At 53.7% G+C, this 16,310-nt stretch overlaps 1 protein-coding gene across 1 annotated transcript in view; it reads right to left on the bottom strand.

Annotated features, from left to right (window-relative positions):
* The window catches only part of LHFPL7 (LHFPL tetraspan subfamily member 7), a gene marked incomplete at its 5' end in the record, with an annotated part of 64,596 nt that extends 48,839 nt beyond the window's left edge, over positions 1 to 15,757 (bottom strand). Inside the window, 2 exons of the mRNA XM_082008505.1 lie at positions 4,216 to 4,354; positions 15,470 to 15,757. Coding sequence (XP_081864631.1) covers positions 4,216 to 4,354; positions 15,470 to 15,757 — 427 coding nt within the window. The remainder of the gene's footprint in view (positions 1 to 4,215; positions 4,355 to 15,469) is intronic.
* Positions 15,758 to 16,310: the final 553 nt, after the last annotated feature.

Raw genomic sequence — 16,310 nt, 5'->3', positions numbered from 1 at the left:
GGGATTAAAGTGCAGCTAAGTAAGGGAGTTGCATAAGGGGGTTTCTGCCTGTCTTGCTGGAGTCTTATGACTGTTCTGATTCTGTCATAGCAATGCTGGGAAATTGCTCTTTGAAACTAAAAGAGCCTTAGAAAGGCAGAGGCAGGTCAGAATCATTTGCCCTCAGCACTGGGTTTGTCTTGAGCAGTGAGTTGATGGTGGTAGGATTAGACAGAGAGCAGCGTGGGGTGAAAGCAAACCTCTCCCCAAAGGCTTCCCGCATGCTCAGCTGTGCCTGTGCCCTCGCCGAGGTGCAAAGCTCTGCAGCCTCCTCCTGTCAGGCCACTTCGCAGGCACGTCTCAGAGACCAGGGAAAGGACAGCAGCCGTGGGGCGGCTGGGGTGCATCCAGTTACCAACCACCGATGGATCACCAGCAAAGCAGGAGCCATTTGCCTGAAAAGCGCACGGTGAAAAGGTTCCAAAAAGCAACACAATCCTGTTTTTTATTGAGGCTTTTAGGGTAGCAAAAGGAGCTGTGGAGGAAGGCTGCTAGTCCCTGCTGCTCGCCTATGAAGACTCGTTGCTTTTCCTAAGCAGCAGTTGCAATCCGCTTTGGTGCCAGGGCACGGTCACCAGCAGCTTAATCCAACAGCAGACCCATAATCCTTCCCTTAGTCCCACAAGCCCCAAAAGGAGAAAGCTGCCCGGATTTGCTGTTGAATGGGGTTCACTCAGCCTCAGGTGCAATCTCACTCTCCACCGGTAGCCAGCCTCACTCCCCTGGAAGGGCCATTCCCCTGGGAGCGCAGATGCTTACGGACCGGAGAGCACAGTCCACGCTGGAAACCCGGCGGAGGCTGCTTTGGCTCTCAGCACCCTCCAGCCTTCAGGACACTCCTCTAATGCAGTGACACTGCTGGGGACTGTGTGGGCTGTGACAACTTGGAGCAGGGCCTCGGGGCTCCCCGGGGCATCACTGACAGGTGCCGGTGGGTGAAGCTGGTGCCACTGTGATGGCCCCACGCTCCTTCCAGCAGCTTCGCCACTGGCAGTCACTTGAAAACGGGTCTAAGAGCTTTGCAGAGACAAACTGTAATGTCCAGCTATAAACCCCAGCCCCCCCGGCACAGCACCTGGAAACCACCAGAGAGAATGTACAGGCACAGCCAGCCCTGGAGAACATCCCCTGCCCTTCCCTTACAGCCCCGTATGGCAGGAAACATTTCTCCCCAGAATTAACTCCTATTTTTAAAATGCCAACAAAGAGACTTTTGCTGAAAAACAGCTGTGGCAGGACTTCAGCTATGCACCCATTGGCACTCCCTGTCCCTGGGGTTAGCCCCGGGGCCCCTCTCCATCAGCAGCAATGGGCTGCAGCTGGGGGTTGGGGCTGCCCCACTGCCCCACACATAAATGGGGCCAGCTTGGCTACTTCAGCCTCTCTGGAGGTGCTGCTATGAAGGTTTGGGAGGAGGGATCAGAGCAGAAATTTAATTTTTGTGAACTGGCACCATGCTTAGGGAGTGAGCCCCATTGCTAATCTCTCAGAGGCAGCTTTGACTTTGCTTGTATGGTGTGAGAGCTGAGCAAATGTTCTGTTTTTTATCCTTTCCCCCCTCTCCCTGATGTTCTGCTGCTCATTTACTCTTTCATTAAGGATCATCCTCTTGTCATTTGTGTGAATATGTTGGTTTTTTTTCTACAGGGTGGATGCCAGGCATCAGGAATCATGTGTTCAATGTATGGTGGCAATTAGCCCAGCTCTGAACCCTGATGGCATGTCTGTGTCTGCAATTAATGCTCTGCTCTATCTGCATGAGGTTTCTATCTTCCTTCCTTCCGGGTGTGGAAAAGGCACAGCTTGGATCTCTAAAAAAATAGCAGTAAAGTGTTAGATGCTGCTTGAGCCTGACTTCCCCTTGCTGTGGGGCTGCTCTCAGAATTTGGTCTTGTTTGGTTCAGCTTAGCCTCTGTACCTGGATTTAGTGAGTGTGACTCGGGGCATCTGTCTGATGGGGAGATCAGACAGTCCCCCCCCATGGGGACTGCTTCTGGCTCTGCTGGTGCCTCTGCTCATGCACTTTATGGTATGTTTCATGCTTCTGTCTGAGTGTACCCGGATCTTTATTAGGAAATTAGATTGCCTGATTCAATGTTTTATAGTATTAAGCTTGTTTACTTGTGCCTTTGGTGTGCTGAAAAATACTTTGACTCATTTTTGAGGGATGGGAAAATGGTATCAAAATCTGGATTTCACAGGGAAAATATCAGGGCAGGCAGAGGGGATGTGCCTGTGGGACCTGCTGTGCTTCAGGGAAACCTGGGGTTTGGGAGAAATGTGGCCTCCTCCCTCCTGCTGCTCTGCCAGCATCTTGTGGTACTTTTGTAGGGGTTCCGCTGGCAGAGCTGCCCCCCTTCAGAAAGCTGCTCTACCAAACCTCATGGGCTTGCTCTGTTTTACTTCTCTCCTACATAAATTCATCTACCCTAAAATCCCTGCTTTTCTCTATGAGATAATGTGATTTTTGGGAGGAGTTTCTCTCACTGTCACATGGCTGCAGCTGATTTCTAATGAAGAGCTTCCTCCTGGGGGGTGGGAACAGGGAGAGAAACTGGGGAGGGGGGCAGAGACAGGACATTTCTGAATCCAAATACATTAAACCATTTCATTCTGTTGACTCGGGGCTGCCTGGCTCTGAATGGGAATTAATCCACAGCAAACCAAAATTAAAAAGCGCAATATAAAATGCTTAGCAAGGCACCGCCAGGGTTTAAAGCAACCCATTAGCTTGCTTGACCGTACACAGTAAATTTTCATTTGTCAATAATGCTTAGAGCCTACAGTTTATTTACAGCCTGTTCAATATTACCAAAACCCCTCAGAATGCCTGATTTCTATTTATCTGCCACAGTTGGTTTCCTTTCCATGGACTCTTCCTAATCCCTTGCTTTGTACCTGCTTGTTTCTTCTTGCAGAGCCAGATGCAGCAGGGATGTGCCACCCCTCTGGGCAAAGGTAACGCAGGGTTACCCCTTTCCCTCCCCCTCGCCCCCTGCACAGAAGACCCCCTGCAAGGCCACCCTGAGCCACCTCGCAGTGACCCACACCATCCTCAGGCTGGGACCTGCTGGCATGGGTCTCCTCCGGCCTCTGTCCCGCACTCAGGGGACCCGTTGGCCACAGCCAACATAGACGGGTCCCAAATTGTGGCCTCCAAGGGATGCATCGGTCACTAGCGATGGGGTGCAGGCATGAGTGGCTGCCTCTATGGACCCAGAGACCAGCTGAGCTGGAACAGCCATGGCTAACGGGCCAGGCCCCTCCATCTGTTCCCAAATCAGCTCCCATGGGACGAGCCCTGGTGAGGAGTGTCTAACAGGATTTCCCCCAAAAGCTGCTTGAATGCTGCCAGGCAGATAACGAAGCCTGGCTGGCCCTAAAGGATTTCTCCAAGGAAAGGAGTTTATTCTTGCTCACAGACACAAACAGACGGTTTAATCTCTTGTCACTGCTTATGTCTAGTTAGGGTTGTTGAGTCCAACACTTCAACTCCTGGAGACCTGGCTCGCCACAGTGGAGACTGGTCTCAGGTGGGGTTTGTCCCTCTGCAGGCAGCACAGGACAGGGACAGACCTTCCCCAGCTGCCTGCCTCCTCCGCTCTGCATTGGCACTTCTCAAAGGTAGAAATATAAGCAATTGCAATAGAAATACAAGTGAATGCGGCATCAAGCAGGCTGCCTGGGGAGGCCAGGGGGAGATGTGGGACAGGGTGGGCAACACCCACCAACACTGTCTTGGGTGTAAGGCTCAGAGAGGGAAACCCCTCCAGAGGTTTAACTGCAAAGATGGCCCAAATGGGACTGCAGACTTCACAGAAGGCATCTATTGGAGCCCAGGAGCTGCAGCAGCACCCTGCCAGCAGGCAGCCTGGTCTCCACCGCCGCAGCCCCCTGCCCTACACGAGAGCCTGAGCAGGGGGCAGTGAGCGGGACCTGCAGCCCAGGCTCTCTGCCACAGGCCTGAGTATTTGGGCAGAGGGGATTTTCAATAGACTTTATAAGCATGGATGCAGGAGGCAATTGCTAAAGCAAAGGGCTGCTCTCTTGTCCTGGCGTTGGTTAGGGTTTGCAGGCACCTCTTCATGCTGAGATCCAGGATGCTGTGAATACCCGGGCAGCACCCCAGGGAAACCCCATCTTTCCACCCCAAAGAGCAAAGTCCCCGTCACTTGCCTGCTGCTGTCTGCATGTAGCCAGCCAGGGTGCAGACTCGCCTCTCGCAGGCTCCGCCAGGCAGCAGGACGGCGACGATGGCCAGCAGCGAGCTGAGGGCCAGCAGGGCACAGCCACCTGCACACAGCACGGCGCTCGTCTGAAAGGACACGCAGGGCTGTCAGTGAGGTGATCTCCCACCACTGTCCCCGTGACACCTCCCCCAAACTCCCCCTCTTGAAGTGAGAAGTGGGGCCCCATCGTGGGCAGCTTCTCCCATCTTTTCCTTTCCACCTTCTGTTGCTTAAATTCACTGTTAAGTCTTGAGCCCACGGTTCCCTGTCACCTGGTCCCAGGGGTTATTAGTATTCGGGCTACAGTGATAACAGCAAATGTATTACATGCATGAAGGGCTACGGCATTAATACAAGTGCCATTAGATGCCTGCGATGCGTGTCAGTGCCTCCAGTGAGAGCTGAAACTTATCTTGTGATGGCGCCTGGCAGTTAGAAGGTATTTTGCCAATGATGCTCCACAGCGGGGAACCTGCTGCTGCAAAGGTTTCGTTCCAGCCGGCCTCTGCCGACACGGCAGGCTGCTCCCAGCCCCTAGCCCAGCTCACCTCTGGCAGCCTTACCAGCTTTTCCCTGCAGTGGCCATGTCTTTAATTTAGCCTCTTTTGCAACAGAACTGGGTCATTTGGGGCTGTTACTCAAACCCAGCTCGCGCTGTGGGATGATGCTTTGGGGTGCCAGTGGCTACAGGAGTGCACAGCAGGCAGCGTTTTCTCCAGGGCGGAGGGGCAGTGGAAGGGGAGGCCAGCACAGCAGCCTGTCCCCCTGCCATCACCTGCTTGGGGTGGAAGCAGTTTTACTATTTAATATTCTGGCCACAAGATGCAAACTGCATCAGCATCTAAACCTGGGAAAAGTGCTAATTTATGGCAAAACAGCTTGCCGTTGGGTACGGGCACCCATTGCTGCACTGTTGCAGTTGCTGTCCCCATTGCAGGTGACATTTCCACCTCTGCCAATGGGATGGCACTGGCAGCGAGGTGGTCCCTGTACCAGTGGGGACAAGTGCCAGCCCAGCCAGGGGCACAGCGTGGCTGGGGGTTGTGAGGGGACCCATGACACGTGCCTCCTCCTCCGGCACCCGGCTCATGGCAGCATTCAAACAGCACGAGGGCACCTCAGTCCTGACATAGCAGCAGCCACGTCAAGTGCTCTCATTTCACAGCATTTCATGGCAAATTCTACAAAACACTCCTGGCTTTCATGAGTCACCCTGCAATAATGTCAGAGAGTTGGCTTCCTAAAGCAGCACAGCTGTAAGACAGGTCTTGGCTCCATTTTCCTAACGAGCCTCATTATCATAACCTGTCTTAAGGAGCTCAGGTCCCACCTCCACCCGCCCTTGTCCAGCCCTCTTGCCCTGCTGAGACATTCTGGTTAGAAATGCACAATTTTCCTTTTTTTACTTTTCTCCCTACATTTGAGCTTTTGGGCAACCACGGTTACTATAGGAACAAACCCAGTACACGTTTCCATTTGGCCCATCTCACCAAAGGGGTTACAAATCCGGAGTAAATAATCTGCTAAATGCAAATTACGCTGCAGGAGCCACAGGCAGGCTGGAGTGCGAAAAGAAGAATTGGATTTACCCTGTGATGGCTACGGGGGGTCCAAGCAGCTAAAAAAGCCCTCCAGCACTGGCGGTGCTGCCCCACGGGTCTGGCACTGCCCTGCATCTGCCTGTGTTATTTTTAATAACGCTAAGCTGGTTTTTAGCAGCTGGACTGGCTGGTGCCAGGGTGGCAGAGCGGCTGCCTGCAAGGTCCTGCCCAGGAGCTGCTGCTCTCTGAAACGGGACACGCTGGTGCTGGCGAGGGACGGGCCAGGCGAGCACGGGCACCGCCCTGACACCCTGGTGCGAGCGCTTCCCCCGGTGCAGTGTGGTGATTAGAAATCAGCATCTTATTTATAGCCTATTTATACACCACACAAGCAATGCAAACGCTGTCCCGGCAATAAATTAATTCCTGACATGCAATGTAAAAGGCATGGCAGTGCAAACAGCTACTGAGAGAAACGGAGAGGCTGTTTTCGGCAGGCACTGAGACAGCAGGGGTATCTGCTCCTGTCCAGTACCTTCCAAGCCACTGAGACCCAAAGAGACAAGTGCTGCTTCAGGGCAAAAAAGATGAGCTTGGGACACTCGGGCCAGGACCAGCCCCTTGCCCATCCGTACCCCAGGAGGGGTCTGGGGTGGGATGGACGACCCCATCACGCAGACACCCTCCCAGCGTGGGACCCTGCGGGGAGCATGGCCACAGCCCTTGCTCCCCACTGCTCCCAGGGCAGCAGCACGGTGAGGAAATACAGACTCATAAAAAAAAAGGATTACTCTGCCTGGCGTCTGAATTTCACCTTCTACCCGGCAACATGCAAAACCATCCTCCTTTGTGAGGACCATTAATTATTTAGAGTGATGAATTTTTCAGCAGAAAGGGGTCTTGTGAAGCAGGCTGGTTCCTCTCTCGTGTGAAGCATATTATTTTTAATGATCTAGGTTCTTCTTAATTATGGCAGCACAAATCCCCTAAAAACTCGCAGCTCCTGCTGAAAACAACCTATGAGCCCCTCCAGACTGAGAATCCCTGCAGAAAGGTGAAAAGATGTTTTTCAGGACGAAGAGACAAGTAAAGCACAAACAGGATGGGTGCAGGTGAGTGTTACACTAAAAGAACTGGGTCTGGTTTGGCTCCTGCCATCAGGCAGCAGCAAGACTGCGGGGTCCCGGGGCCGGCAGCACCCCAATGTGCACAGTGGTGGCCAGAAAACAACCGAATCCAACCAGGCCTTGGCAAAGGGAACTAAGGTCTCATTTTGAATAAATGTGTTCAAATTCAAATAGGCAAGAGGTGTAGGTAAATGGTGAGGTTTGTTCTCTGCCACTGGGCCAGGGACGCTGAGCCACAGAACAGCTGCCGGGCAGCTCTGGGGGCAGAAGGGGTAATGCAGCTGAGCGGTTTTGGTGTGGGGCACAAGGGATGGCTGTGGAGCAGCTGCCCCAAAATAGGTGGGAAAGGCACGGGGCGCTTCAGGGCAGATCGCAAGAGACCCTGCTGCGAGCCTGCAGTCTTAGTCTGGCTCCTACATTTATGCTGGTACACCATTGCCAGAGCTGCTCGAACACAAGGTGCAAACTTCTTTCCCTAATGCGTTGGTATTACCCGCCAAAACACTGGATATACTCTTGTAAACCAGAAATTTTGTTTTTGTTGTAACCTTTCCAGGGCCTTGGCTGGGAATTATCCCAAGTGCACCTGCCCTGTACCAGAGTCGCACCTGCAGGTCAAAATAGCCACTTCCGAAGAAAAATAAGGCTTAAGATTGAAGAAGTCCATGGAGCAAAGGTACCAAACAGTAGCAGCTAAAAACCCTCTCCTTCCAACTGCACAGCACCTCCCTCTCTCCTCCCTGTTTGTGCCTGTTGCATCTTGAGCGGAAAGGAGAGGATGCAGGAAACAGGATGCAAAGGCTGAAACCCAAAAATAGATGGGGGAGAGGAACAAACGGGATGCATCAAGGCCATCTGTGAGAGCCCAGCTCAGGCAGGGGCAGGAAAAAGCCCATTCATCACAGCAGAGAGCACAGCTCCCTGTGCAAAACAGGCCAGGGAGAAGCAGGACCTCGCTGCGCAGTGGACTACCTCTCCCCAGGCAAAGTAGACCTGCATCCACGCCAGGGAGACCCCCCTGGGGAGCCCGGCAGCCCAGGGGCTGTGAGCTATCCCGCCTCTGCCGCGCTGGGAAAAGACATAAAACCGTGTCAGATTTTCTGCTCCCACTCCCAGGGAGATTAATTGTTTATCCCCAAACAAATTAATAGTCCCCTGTTGGGACTGTAAATATGCCTTTATGCAGCGTAATAAATTCCGATTAACAACAATCCTGTACCCATTATTTTAATATTTTACAGGTCTGACACGCACCATGGCATATCACTAAGCAATAAATCTGCTGAAGATGCTGTTTCATTCACCAAAAACCTCAAAATTAAAATGTCACACAATGACCATCCTGGGAAGAGTCACTTGACCTCCCTAATGAAAATTTTTAAAAGTTAACCCACCTTTTGAGGCCAGCATCCATGATCTTTACAGTTTAAAGTGAAAAGGGCAAAGGGAGAAAAAACTGTCCGGTCCAATGAGTTAGTGCTGAGAAATGGTACCCGGTGTTTGGCTTGGTGGAGATAAAACAAGTTGGCAAAACTGCTGCTGTTGCATCCTGTGCACTGGGTCACACCACGATGCACATTCATTTATGAATGCAATTTATTAACTGGAACTTGACGACCCCCGAGAGCTGCCATCCCAGATGGGCCCCGTGGTACCTGGAGCAGTAGGCTGGAGGCAAGGTTACAGACTGCTCGGGTGTTTCAGCCCTGATCAAATGCTTAAGCATCTTCGCAAATGGGGGCAGAAAATAAATACCCTAAATAATTAGGAAATAAAGCGACAGGCTAAATGAGAAAAACAGTGAAAGTCACAGCGTGTCTGGCATTCTGGGAGTGTCTGTTAAGGACGAAAAGGTCTGAGAAACCCCAAACGAGCTAGGGAAAAACTGGCTGTAAAATCACCTATAAGAGAAGAGGGGGCAAAATTAATCAAACCATTTTCCTTTTTTACATGCAGTCCCCTCCTGTCAGAGCTCTGTGTGATTAAATATTCATTCAGGGAAGACGTCTTGGAGTTAAACTGGATAGTGCTGTACCTGGAGAGGCAGAAACCGAAAGGACACCAGGGTTTTTAACCTTGTTAAAAAAAAAAAATCAGCACTGGATGGAGGTGCTGAGTGGGGACCTAGGGTTTGGGATTTGCAGCAGTGCTGGCAAGGACCCGGGAGGCCACACCAGGGGCCGGTGCCGGGAAGTGGATGCAGATGTCGGCAGCTGGGTCTGGCTCTGCTGTGTGGCTTGAGATGTCCCTGGACAGGCTCCTGGTAGAGGAGGAGCAGTCACCAACACCTGCTGGAGGGCAAATAAAGAGGGCTGGGAAGGATCGGTGCAAATACTCAGAGGGGTATCTATCCGCAGGGGAGCAGCAGCACTGGAGCAGCAAAGCTGTCTTCTCTCCACCCCAGGACCTGATGGGGTCTCTGCGTGGCCCTGCACCCCACAAGTTGCTGGCACCAGCACCACATGGCCGCAAGGTTCTTCAGTCCTCTCGTGAGTTTTGCACTGGACCCTAAAACCCCTGCTTTCATCCACACCACACCAAGTAAGACTGCCCTGCACCTGAAACAGCAGGGCCCTCTCCTTGGGCAAAGGCACAAAAGACCTTGGTAAAAACCAGGAATATCCACCTGGGCACAACAGAGATGCCTGCCTCTGCAGGAGATGCTGCGTGTGTAGGGGTGGGTGGATCGAGCCTCGCAGCTTGTTCGTATTTCCCCCACACAAGTCACAGAAACAAACATCCGCCATCTGGTCGGCATTAAAGAAACGGCCAGGAAGAGGATCCCACACGTCCTCGTCTTCTCCTCCCCAGCAGTTACCTTCCTTTCGGCACCATCTGAGAGCTTTCTCCTTCCTATTTGATCTTCCGTCTCCATCCTGCTCCCATGCAGATGCTATGCCCTGCCTAGCGGCACTGGGAAGTGCCCGGTGTTATGCGATGGGAATGGTGGGAGCGGGTCCAACCTCCCAAAACCAGCCTGGCAGTAATGCAGAGCCCCAGGCATGAAGCTGCCGGGGAGGTGCCTGATGTCTCAGAGTCCCCTGAGCTGGGGTGGTTTGGGCTGGGGCACAGGGGTGCAGAGGAGGCAATGAGGCTCCAGTCCTCATTTCTTCCCGTTCAAATGAAGGATTTGGCTGATGGGGACCTGCCTGCACCACAGCACACACAGCGGGGTACTTATCCCCAGCCCAGATTTAGCTGCTCACGCACAAAATTCAGCAAACGGATGCAGCTTGGCTGGTCTTGGCCTTCCAGGTAACTTTCCCACTTTCAAGTGTATTCGACACAAACAGCAGAAGGGTTAATGCCCAAACCGATTCAAGAAAAAAAAAAGGGGCATTTTTTTAATTAGGAAGAAAATAAGAGTCAGATACTATGTCTGATGAATTATGGCTCTCTTTCTTCCAGTGCCATTGCATCTGGGGACGCTGGAAAGCAGTTCCTAATAGCACTGCTTTATCTAAGAGGATGATGGATAGTCGTGAAAGAGGAAAAAGAGGGAAAAAGTAAGACATTAGCACATCAATGGTATGCCTGTGACCTCCATCAAGGGAGGCAAACCAATTTAATGAAATTTTAATTAGGCAGCAAGCAGTGTGCTGTCTCTGGGTACCAGATCAGACCTTCTTGCCCGCACTCTGTTATTATCCTTCCTTGGGATAAGCCCTTTCCTGGCACCAGCAGCAAAGCTAGGCTCATCATCCCGGGCTGGGGAATGCCCCGCAGGTCACAAAGCTCTCCCATCTGGCTTTTCCTTAGAAAGCCAGTGGAGAGGAGTCCGAAGGGAGTGTGACTTGCAGCCTCAAAGAGGATGGAAGGATGTTCCACCATCAAAATGTCCCTGCCGTGCCCCCACCACCCTGTGCCGGACTCTGCTCTGGAAGAGGACATACAATCTTCAGCCCAAAATGTCCCTCATATGCCCAGGCAATGCCTTTCCCAAGGCACAGGGTTCAGGACTCATTGTTTGTCGAGCAGGTTTGTGGGCAGGCAACCCAACATGAACTGGTCATCACTGTCATGAGTAGCCACGTCTCAGCTAAGCCCCAGCTGCTGCCCAGCCCCTGGCCCCACAGCCCAAGCAGTGACACTGTGGCTAATACCCAGCTCTCTGTGCCTTTGTTTAAGCAAAGCAAAGCAGCTTCTGTCTCCCATTGAGAGCGGAGTTGGTAGAAATAATCCCGAGAACAGCCTGTCTGTATTTTCAATCAACTTGACCTTCCATGGCCCACCCATAAGCTGGTCCTGTCTCAGCACCCATTTCAGCCCAGCTTAGTGGTGATCGGTTCACTGCTCAGCAAGTCCTGGCTATGCTTTGCCACTCAGGCATTGAAGCACGGGGTCAGAGCCCAGGCATTACAGGTTTCACCAACATCAGGTATTTTCTGTTCTATTAATGTAGGTCAAAAAACTCTGGGTGGCTAATGAAAGGAGATAAAGTCTACTGCAAAGTAATATGCATAAAGAGGAAGACAGTGGTTTCAGGAATTGCTGAACACAGCTCTTGCCAAGGTTGTGTAAGTGCAATTAAAAATCAAACTAACTGGTAGACAGAGTAAGCCAGGTAGGATCTGCTCTCTTGGGAAGTTCTTAGGATGAGGAGCTAAAAGTTCATTTCCCAATAATCCCAAATTAACACGCTGGCCTGATACACAGCCCTCAGAGGTAGAGCAGGCTCTGCCCAAGAGCCAGGCTCGCATGTGGTTCCCTGCCTGGGTCACATCGCAAGCTGCGAGCTCCCAGAACGCTGAGCTCTCCCTTGTGCCAGAGCCTGTGCTAGAAGAGGAGTGGCAGATTTTCTGCTTCTGATTTATCTTCCCATCTCCATGAGCACCCCACGTGCTTTTTCGCTGGGAACAGCCTGCTCGTAGCTCCACAAATCTGACCCCAACGAGCAAACCTCAGATTACATGGGGAACCCGGTGCTGAACTGACACGGCAAGAAACCGGCAATGAAGGTTCATGAAACCTTTCAGTGTTTTCTAATAAAAAGGTAAACAGGTTTACGGTGCATTTTCACTACGGTGTGCTGAATTTTTTCAAGCCCTGCTATGGGTAAAAACCCGGGAAGGGCCCACCCAGGGAACTCCTGGGGCTGTGCAAATCTTTCCGCCCTGTCCTGAGTGGGTTATTTTGTGCTCTGCTCCAGCAGGGCATCACTGGCTTCATAGGCAAGTGGCTCCAATGTGCTTTTAACCTGAATACCATGAGCTGAAGAGCTTCTTTGTTATTTTAGATTACATGCTTGGCAAAGCCTGAAAATAGTTGGAGACTATCTGGAAAAATAAAAATAGAAATTTGAAATGAAGCAGCACTAGCTTCCAAAGTGCAGCATTGAGACAGGAACCCATGAGCCAAATGCCCCCACTGAAAGAGAAAATAAATTAGCTCAGGATAAAGCACTATTTTGCACGCACACATGCGCACACAGCGATCTGGCACCAAAAAAAAAAAAAAAAGAAAAGTAGTGAGATGCAATGAAGCAGCTCTGAGCTCAAAAGCTCACCTGTTTTTCCCAGCTCTGCCAGTTGGCCTCCCAGGAGCAATCCCCTCTCCCTACAGTGCCTGCACCCCGCGGGATGCCCCTCTCCAACCCTCACAGCTCCAGGTCCTCCAACAACAGATCCTCCTTTCCATTAATTGTCCGTGCAAGGGCCCCGCTCATAAATTGGCTGTGGCCCCTGGGCAGCATCACCATCACCATCCTCTCTCCTCACCTGGCTCCAACCAGACCATCTCCAGTTTCCACCAGCTCCTGCAATGTCTCAGCCTTGCATGAGACAGCCTGTCTGGGATATTTTATTATATTCCACCCCATCAAATCACCATCATGATGCTGAGCATGGTGCAAATCCCCAGCAGCCTGAGCACTGACAGGGTTAAATTAAAGGTACCCATGATATTAGTGAGCTGCAAAGTTAATTATGAAAGAAAGCAGAAAAAAGCCAGCAACTCTAAGCAGACATGAAGGCCCTCTTAAGAGAAGAAAGGCATGTTAATTAACCTCTAGCCATGATTCAAAGCATCATTTGTAGCATGATTAACATAATCCCCCAAGTACAAACACACAACTGGCATTAACGATCATTTGCAGGGCTGGACGCTCCCCCACCCCTTCATCAAGTCGGCAGGTTGGAACGGGGAAACGTTTGAAACGCAGTAAGCGTGCATGTTTCAGGGAACAAAACAAACAGCGTTCCCCGGGGATGGACATCCCGGCTGTGGGCTGCTCGCACACGCTGTGCGCTGCAGGTGGGCGTCCTCCCCCGATGTGCTCTCTGCATCCTCCCCGGGTATGCCATCAGCATCCTCCCCAGGTGTGCTCTCCACATCCCCCCAGATGTGCCACCAGCTTCACGCTAGAAGAGCTCCTGATCCCCAAGTTGGCTTTCGCTTCCTTTGCCCCCCATAGCCACAGCTCCACACCCTTCTCTCCCCACTCCTCCAGCAAAAAGCTGGTGGCTGTTTCCAAACGCTCCCAGACTCCCATCTACGTTAGGCTCTTGGCTTTCAGTTAAAGAAGGAGCTGCCCACGAGATTGCTGGAAAGATTGGAAATGAATGTCACTAGTTCTGAAAGCAAGGAAAAACGAGCCCAAATTTCCCCATCTCTCCAAAAAGCAGAATCTCCTGCTTGAGCTTGCGGACGTGGCTCACAGCACTCAGCTCCCCCCATCCTGAGCACCGAGGCGTGCGGGTTCGGAGGGCTGCTCATGCACGAAAGCCAAAGCTGTTGCCTGCCTTAGCAAAGCTGTCAGGGATATTTTATTATATTCCACCCCAACAAATAACCATCACAACAGGTATTCTCATCCTCATCACGGTGGAAAGCTGGTAGGGGAGTACTTTCCCCTGAAAACAGACTGCACTGTTTGTTGTTCATGAATTATCTGAGTGGTATTAATAAAGGTGACAAGGATGTGTCACTAAAATCCCCTGAAAACTCCACTTGGTACCGTGATATTACTCATCCCTGCCACAGCCCAAGCTCAGGAGCTCAGTGGCTTTGTGTTATGTTATATTCTGGATCTAAAGTCTTTTCAGAGGCTATTAGATGGTTGAGGCTGTCTGTAGCTGAAGCTTGTTCAAATGAGTCACTGCTGAGCTTCTTATCTTTAAAGTTTGTTATTGCTTGGAAGTGTTTATCTGAATTACGTTTGCAAAAACATGTGAACAAAGGCCAACTTATGGGAACAACAGCAGTTTTTGCACGGTTTTATATAAATAGGAAGGATTTTATGCAGCCGGTTCTTTTCTTCTTCTAATTGTATTTGTCTTTAATGACAATTTTAAGGACCACGACAGGATTTGAGTAACTGCACGCAGACCTGGTGTCCTGGGAGAGATAAGAGCGCAGCTTCGCAGGAGGCTGAGAAATATAACTACTGACACCCATCGTGCCGGGCACAGCCACAACCTCTCAGGGATTTAGCCCTTGGATTGGGACTTTTGCAACGTAGTGACACGGAGCAAATCAAAGCTCATGTATTCTGAGCAGCGGTAGTGAAATCACTCACAACCTTGGGGTAAGAAACTAAGAATAAAAGGAAAGGAGATGAGGAAGAAAGGGCAGGGGCAAGCGGGCGGCGGGGCACTGGGACTGGACTTTGTGTGGTCCCCATGCACACCCAGCGGGAACGGGCGGCTCTTTGTCACGCCAGGACACAGCAGCAACCCCAGGTTGCCCATGGGGCAAGGGGGGAGGCCTTGGCCTCCTTCCTCCCGAAACCTGGCAAGGGCATCACCCTGGGCTGGACGGGAGGGGAACGGCCGCAGTCCCCCACGTCCAGGCTCAATTTCTAGATCCTCATGTCCCAGGGGCAGCAGTTTCAGCCACCTCTCTGCTCCTCTCCCGCTCAGCAAACTCGGCCAGCAAACGATGCTCAACGCCCCGCGGGGGAGCACCAAACCTCTCCTGTTTCTCCCCGACTCCCTCCCACAGGCCCACGCAGCAGCTCGCCTGGGCAGGCCAGAGAGATTTGGGGCCCGGGCGGCGAGGCACGGCCGGGAGCCCTGGCAGGGCAGGGTGGCCGGGTCAGACCTGCGGCACTGCCGGGGCCACGGCTGGGACGGGCACCGCGGCTGCGCTCGGGCTGCACTGGCCGCCACCCCGGCACGAAGGCACCCGGGAGGTTTCCATGCAGCATCCCACGGGCAGCCAAGCACCCTGCAGGGAGATGCGGCCCCACGGGGACCACGGGACACCCGGGGGGTGCTAAGGGGCAGGACACGGGGGGCTGCAGGGGATGAAAGGGGTGCTTGAGAGCTGCATGGGGGGATGCAGAGGATGCTCAGGGCGGGACAGGGATGCTGGGGCAGGATGAGGAGATGCGGGGAGCCTGGGGCACAACGGGGGAGGCTGGGGTGATGACAGGGGGACCTCAGAGAGGGGAGGAGGACAGAGGGATATTGGAGAGCCGGGGGCAGGTATGGGGGATGTGGGACGGATGATGGGGCGGGGGGAGAGGCTGCAGGGGAGTCTGGGGCACGTCGGGGGGACGCCGGGGAGGCCGGGGTAGGCGGGGGGGGCTCACCTGCCAGGAACCGGAGGGGATGTCTCCGAAGCCGCCGGGGCCGGCGGAGCCGTGGCAGCCGCGGGGCGGCCCGGCGCAGCGCCAGAGCAAGCCGAAGCCGGCGGCGGCGCGGCCGGGCGGCAGCAGCCAGGCCGGGGAGAGGAAGGCGGCGGCGCAGGCGGCCAGGAGGCCGGCGGAGAGCAGCGCCCAGAAGCAGCCGACGCCGCTGCACATGGTGCGCCGGCGGGGCAGGGAGCCCGCACCCCGCGCCGCCCCCGCGCCCGCCACCGGCACCGGCACCGACAGCATCGGCGGCGCGGGGCGGCCGGCGGGGCCGGGCGCGGGGCCGGCAGCGCTGCCCGCGCCCCCTGCGCGCTGCCTGCGCGCTGCCTGCGCGCCGCCGCCCCCCCCTCCTCCCCGCGGGGCGCGGCTGAGGCCGGGCGCGGTTGCGACACCCACGGCGGGCGGGCGGGCGGGGGGGCAGTCCCGGGGTGGAGCGGGGACCCCCCACACCTGCGCACACGTTTTGGTGTCTTTTACGCCGTTTTCCCTACCCGGCTGCAGGCTTGTCCCTGCTGTTGCCGCTAATACCGTCCCCCCCGCCCAGGTGCCCGCAGCCGGCGATGCTGCGTCTCCGCGGCTGCAGCCTTCCCGGGCACGAACACGCGTGGGGGCTGCGGGTTTGCGGGGAATTGCTCGCAGCGGGGGGGAATTTTAAAACGCGCGTACAGCCCAGGGAGGCGCGCCAGGGTCCTCGGCCGCTCTCTGGGAGATTTCCTACTGGGGCTCTGCTCGCTTGAGCAATATGAATTTTATCCTTTAATCTCGCAGGTTTCTCCAAAGAGTGGTAAAGGCAGGGCGG

Source organism: Phaethon aethereus (genome assembly GCF_964289735.1).
Source record: "Phaethon aethereus genome assembly, chromosome: 19".
NCBI lineage: Eukaryota > Metazoa > Chordata > Aves > Phaethontiformes > Phaethontidae > Phaethon > Phaethon aethereus.
This window is presented reverse-complemented; position numbering and strand designations above follow the sequence as displayed.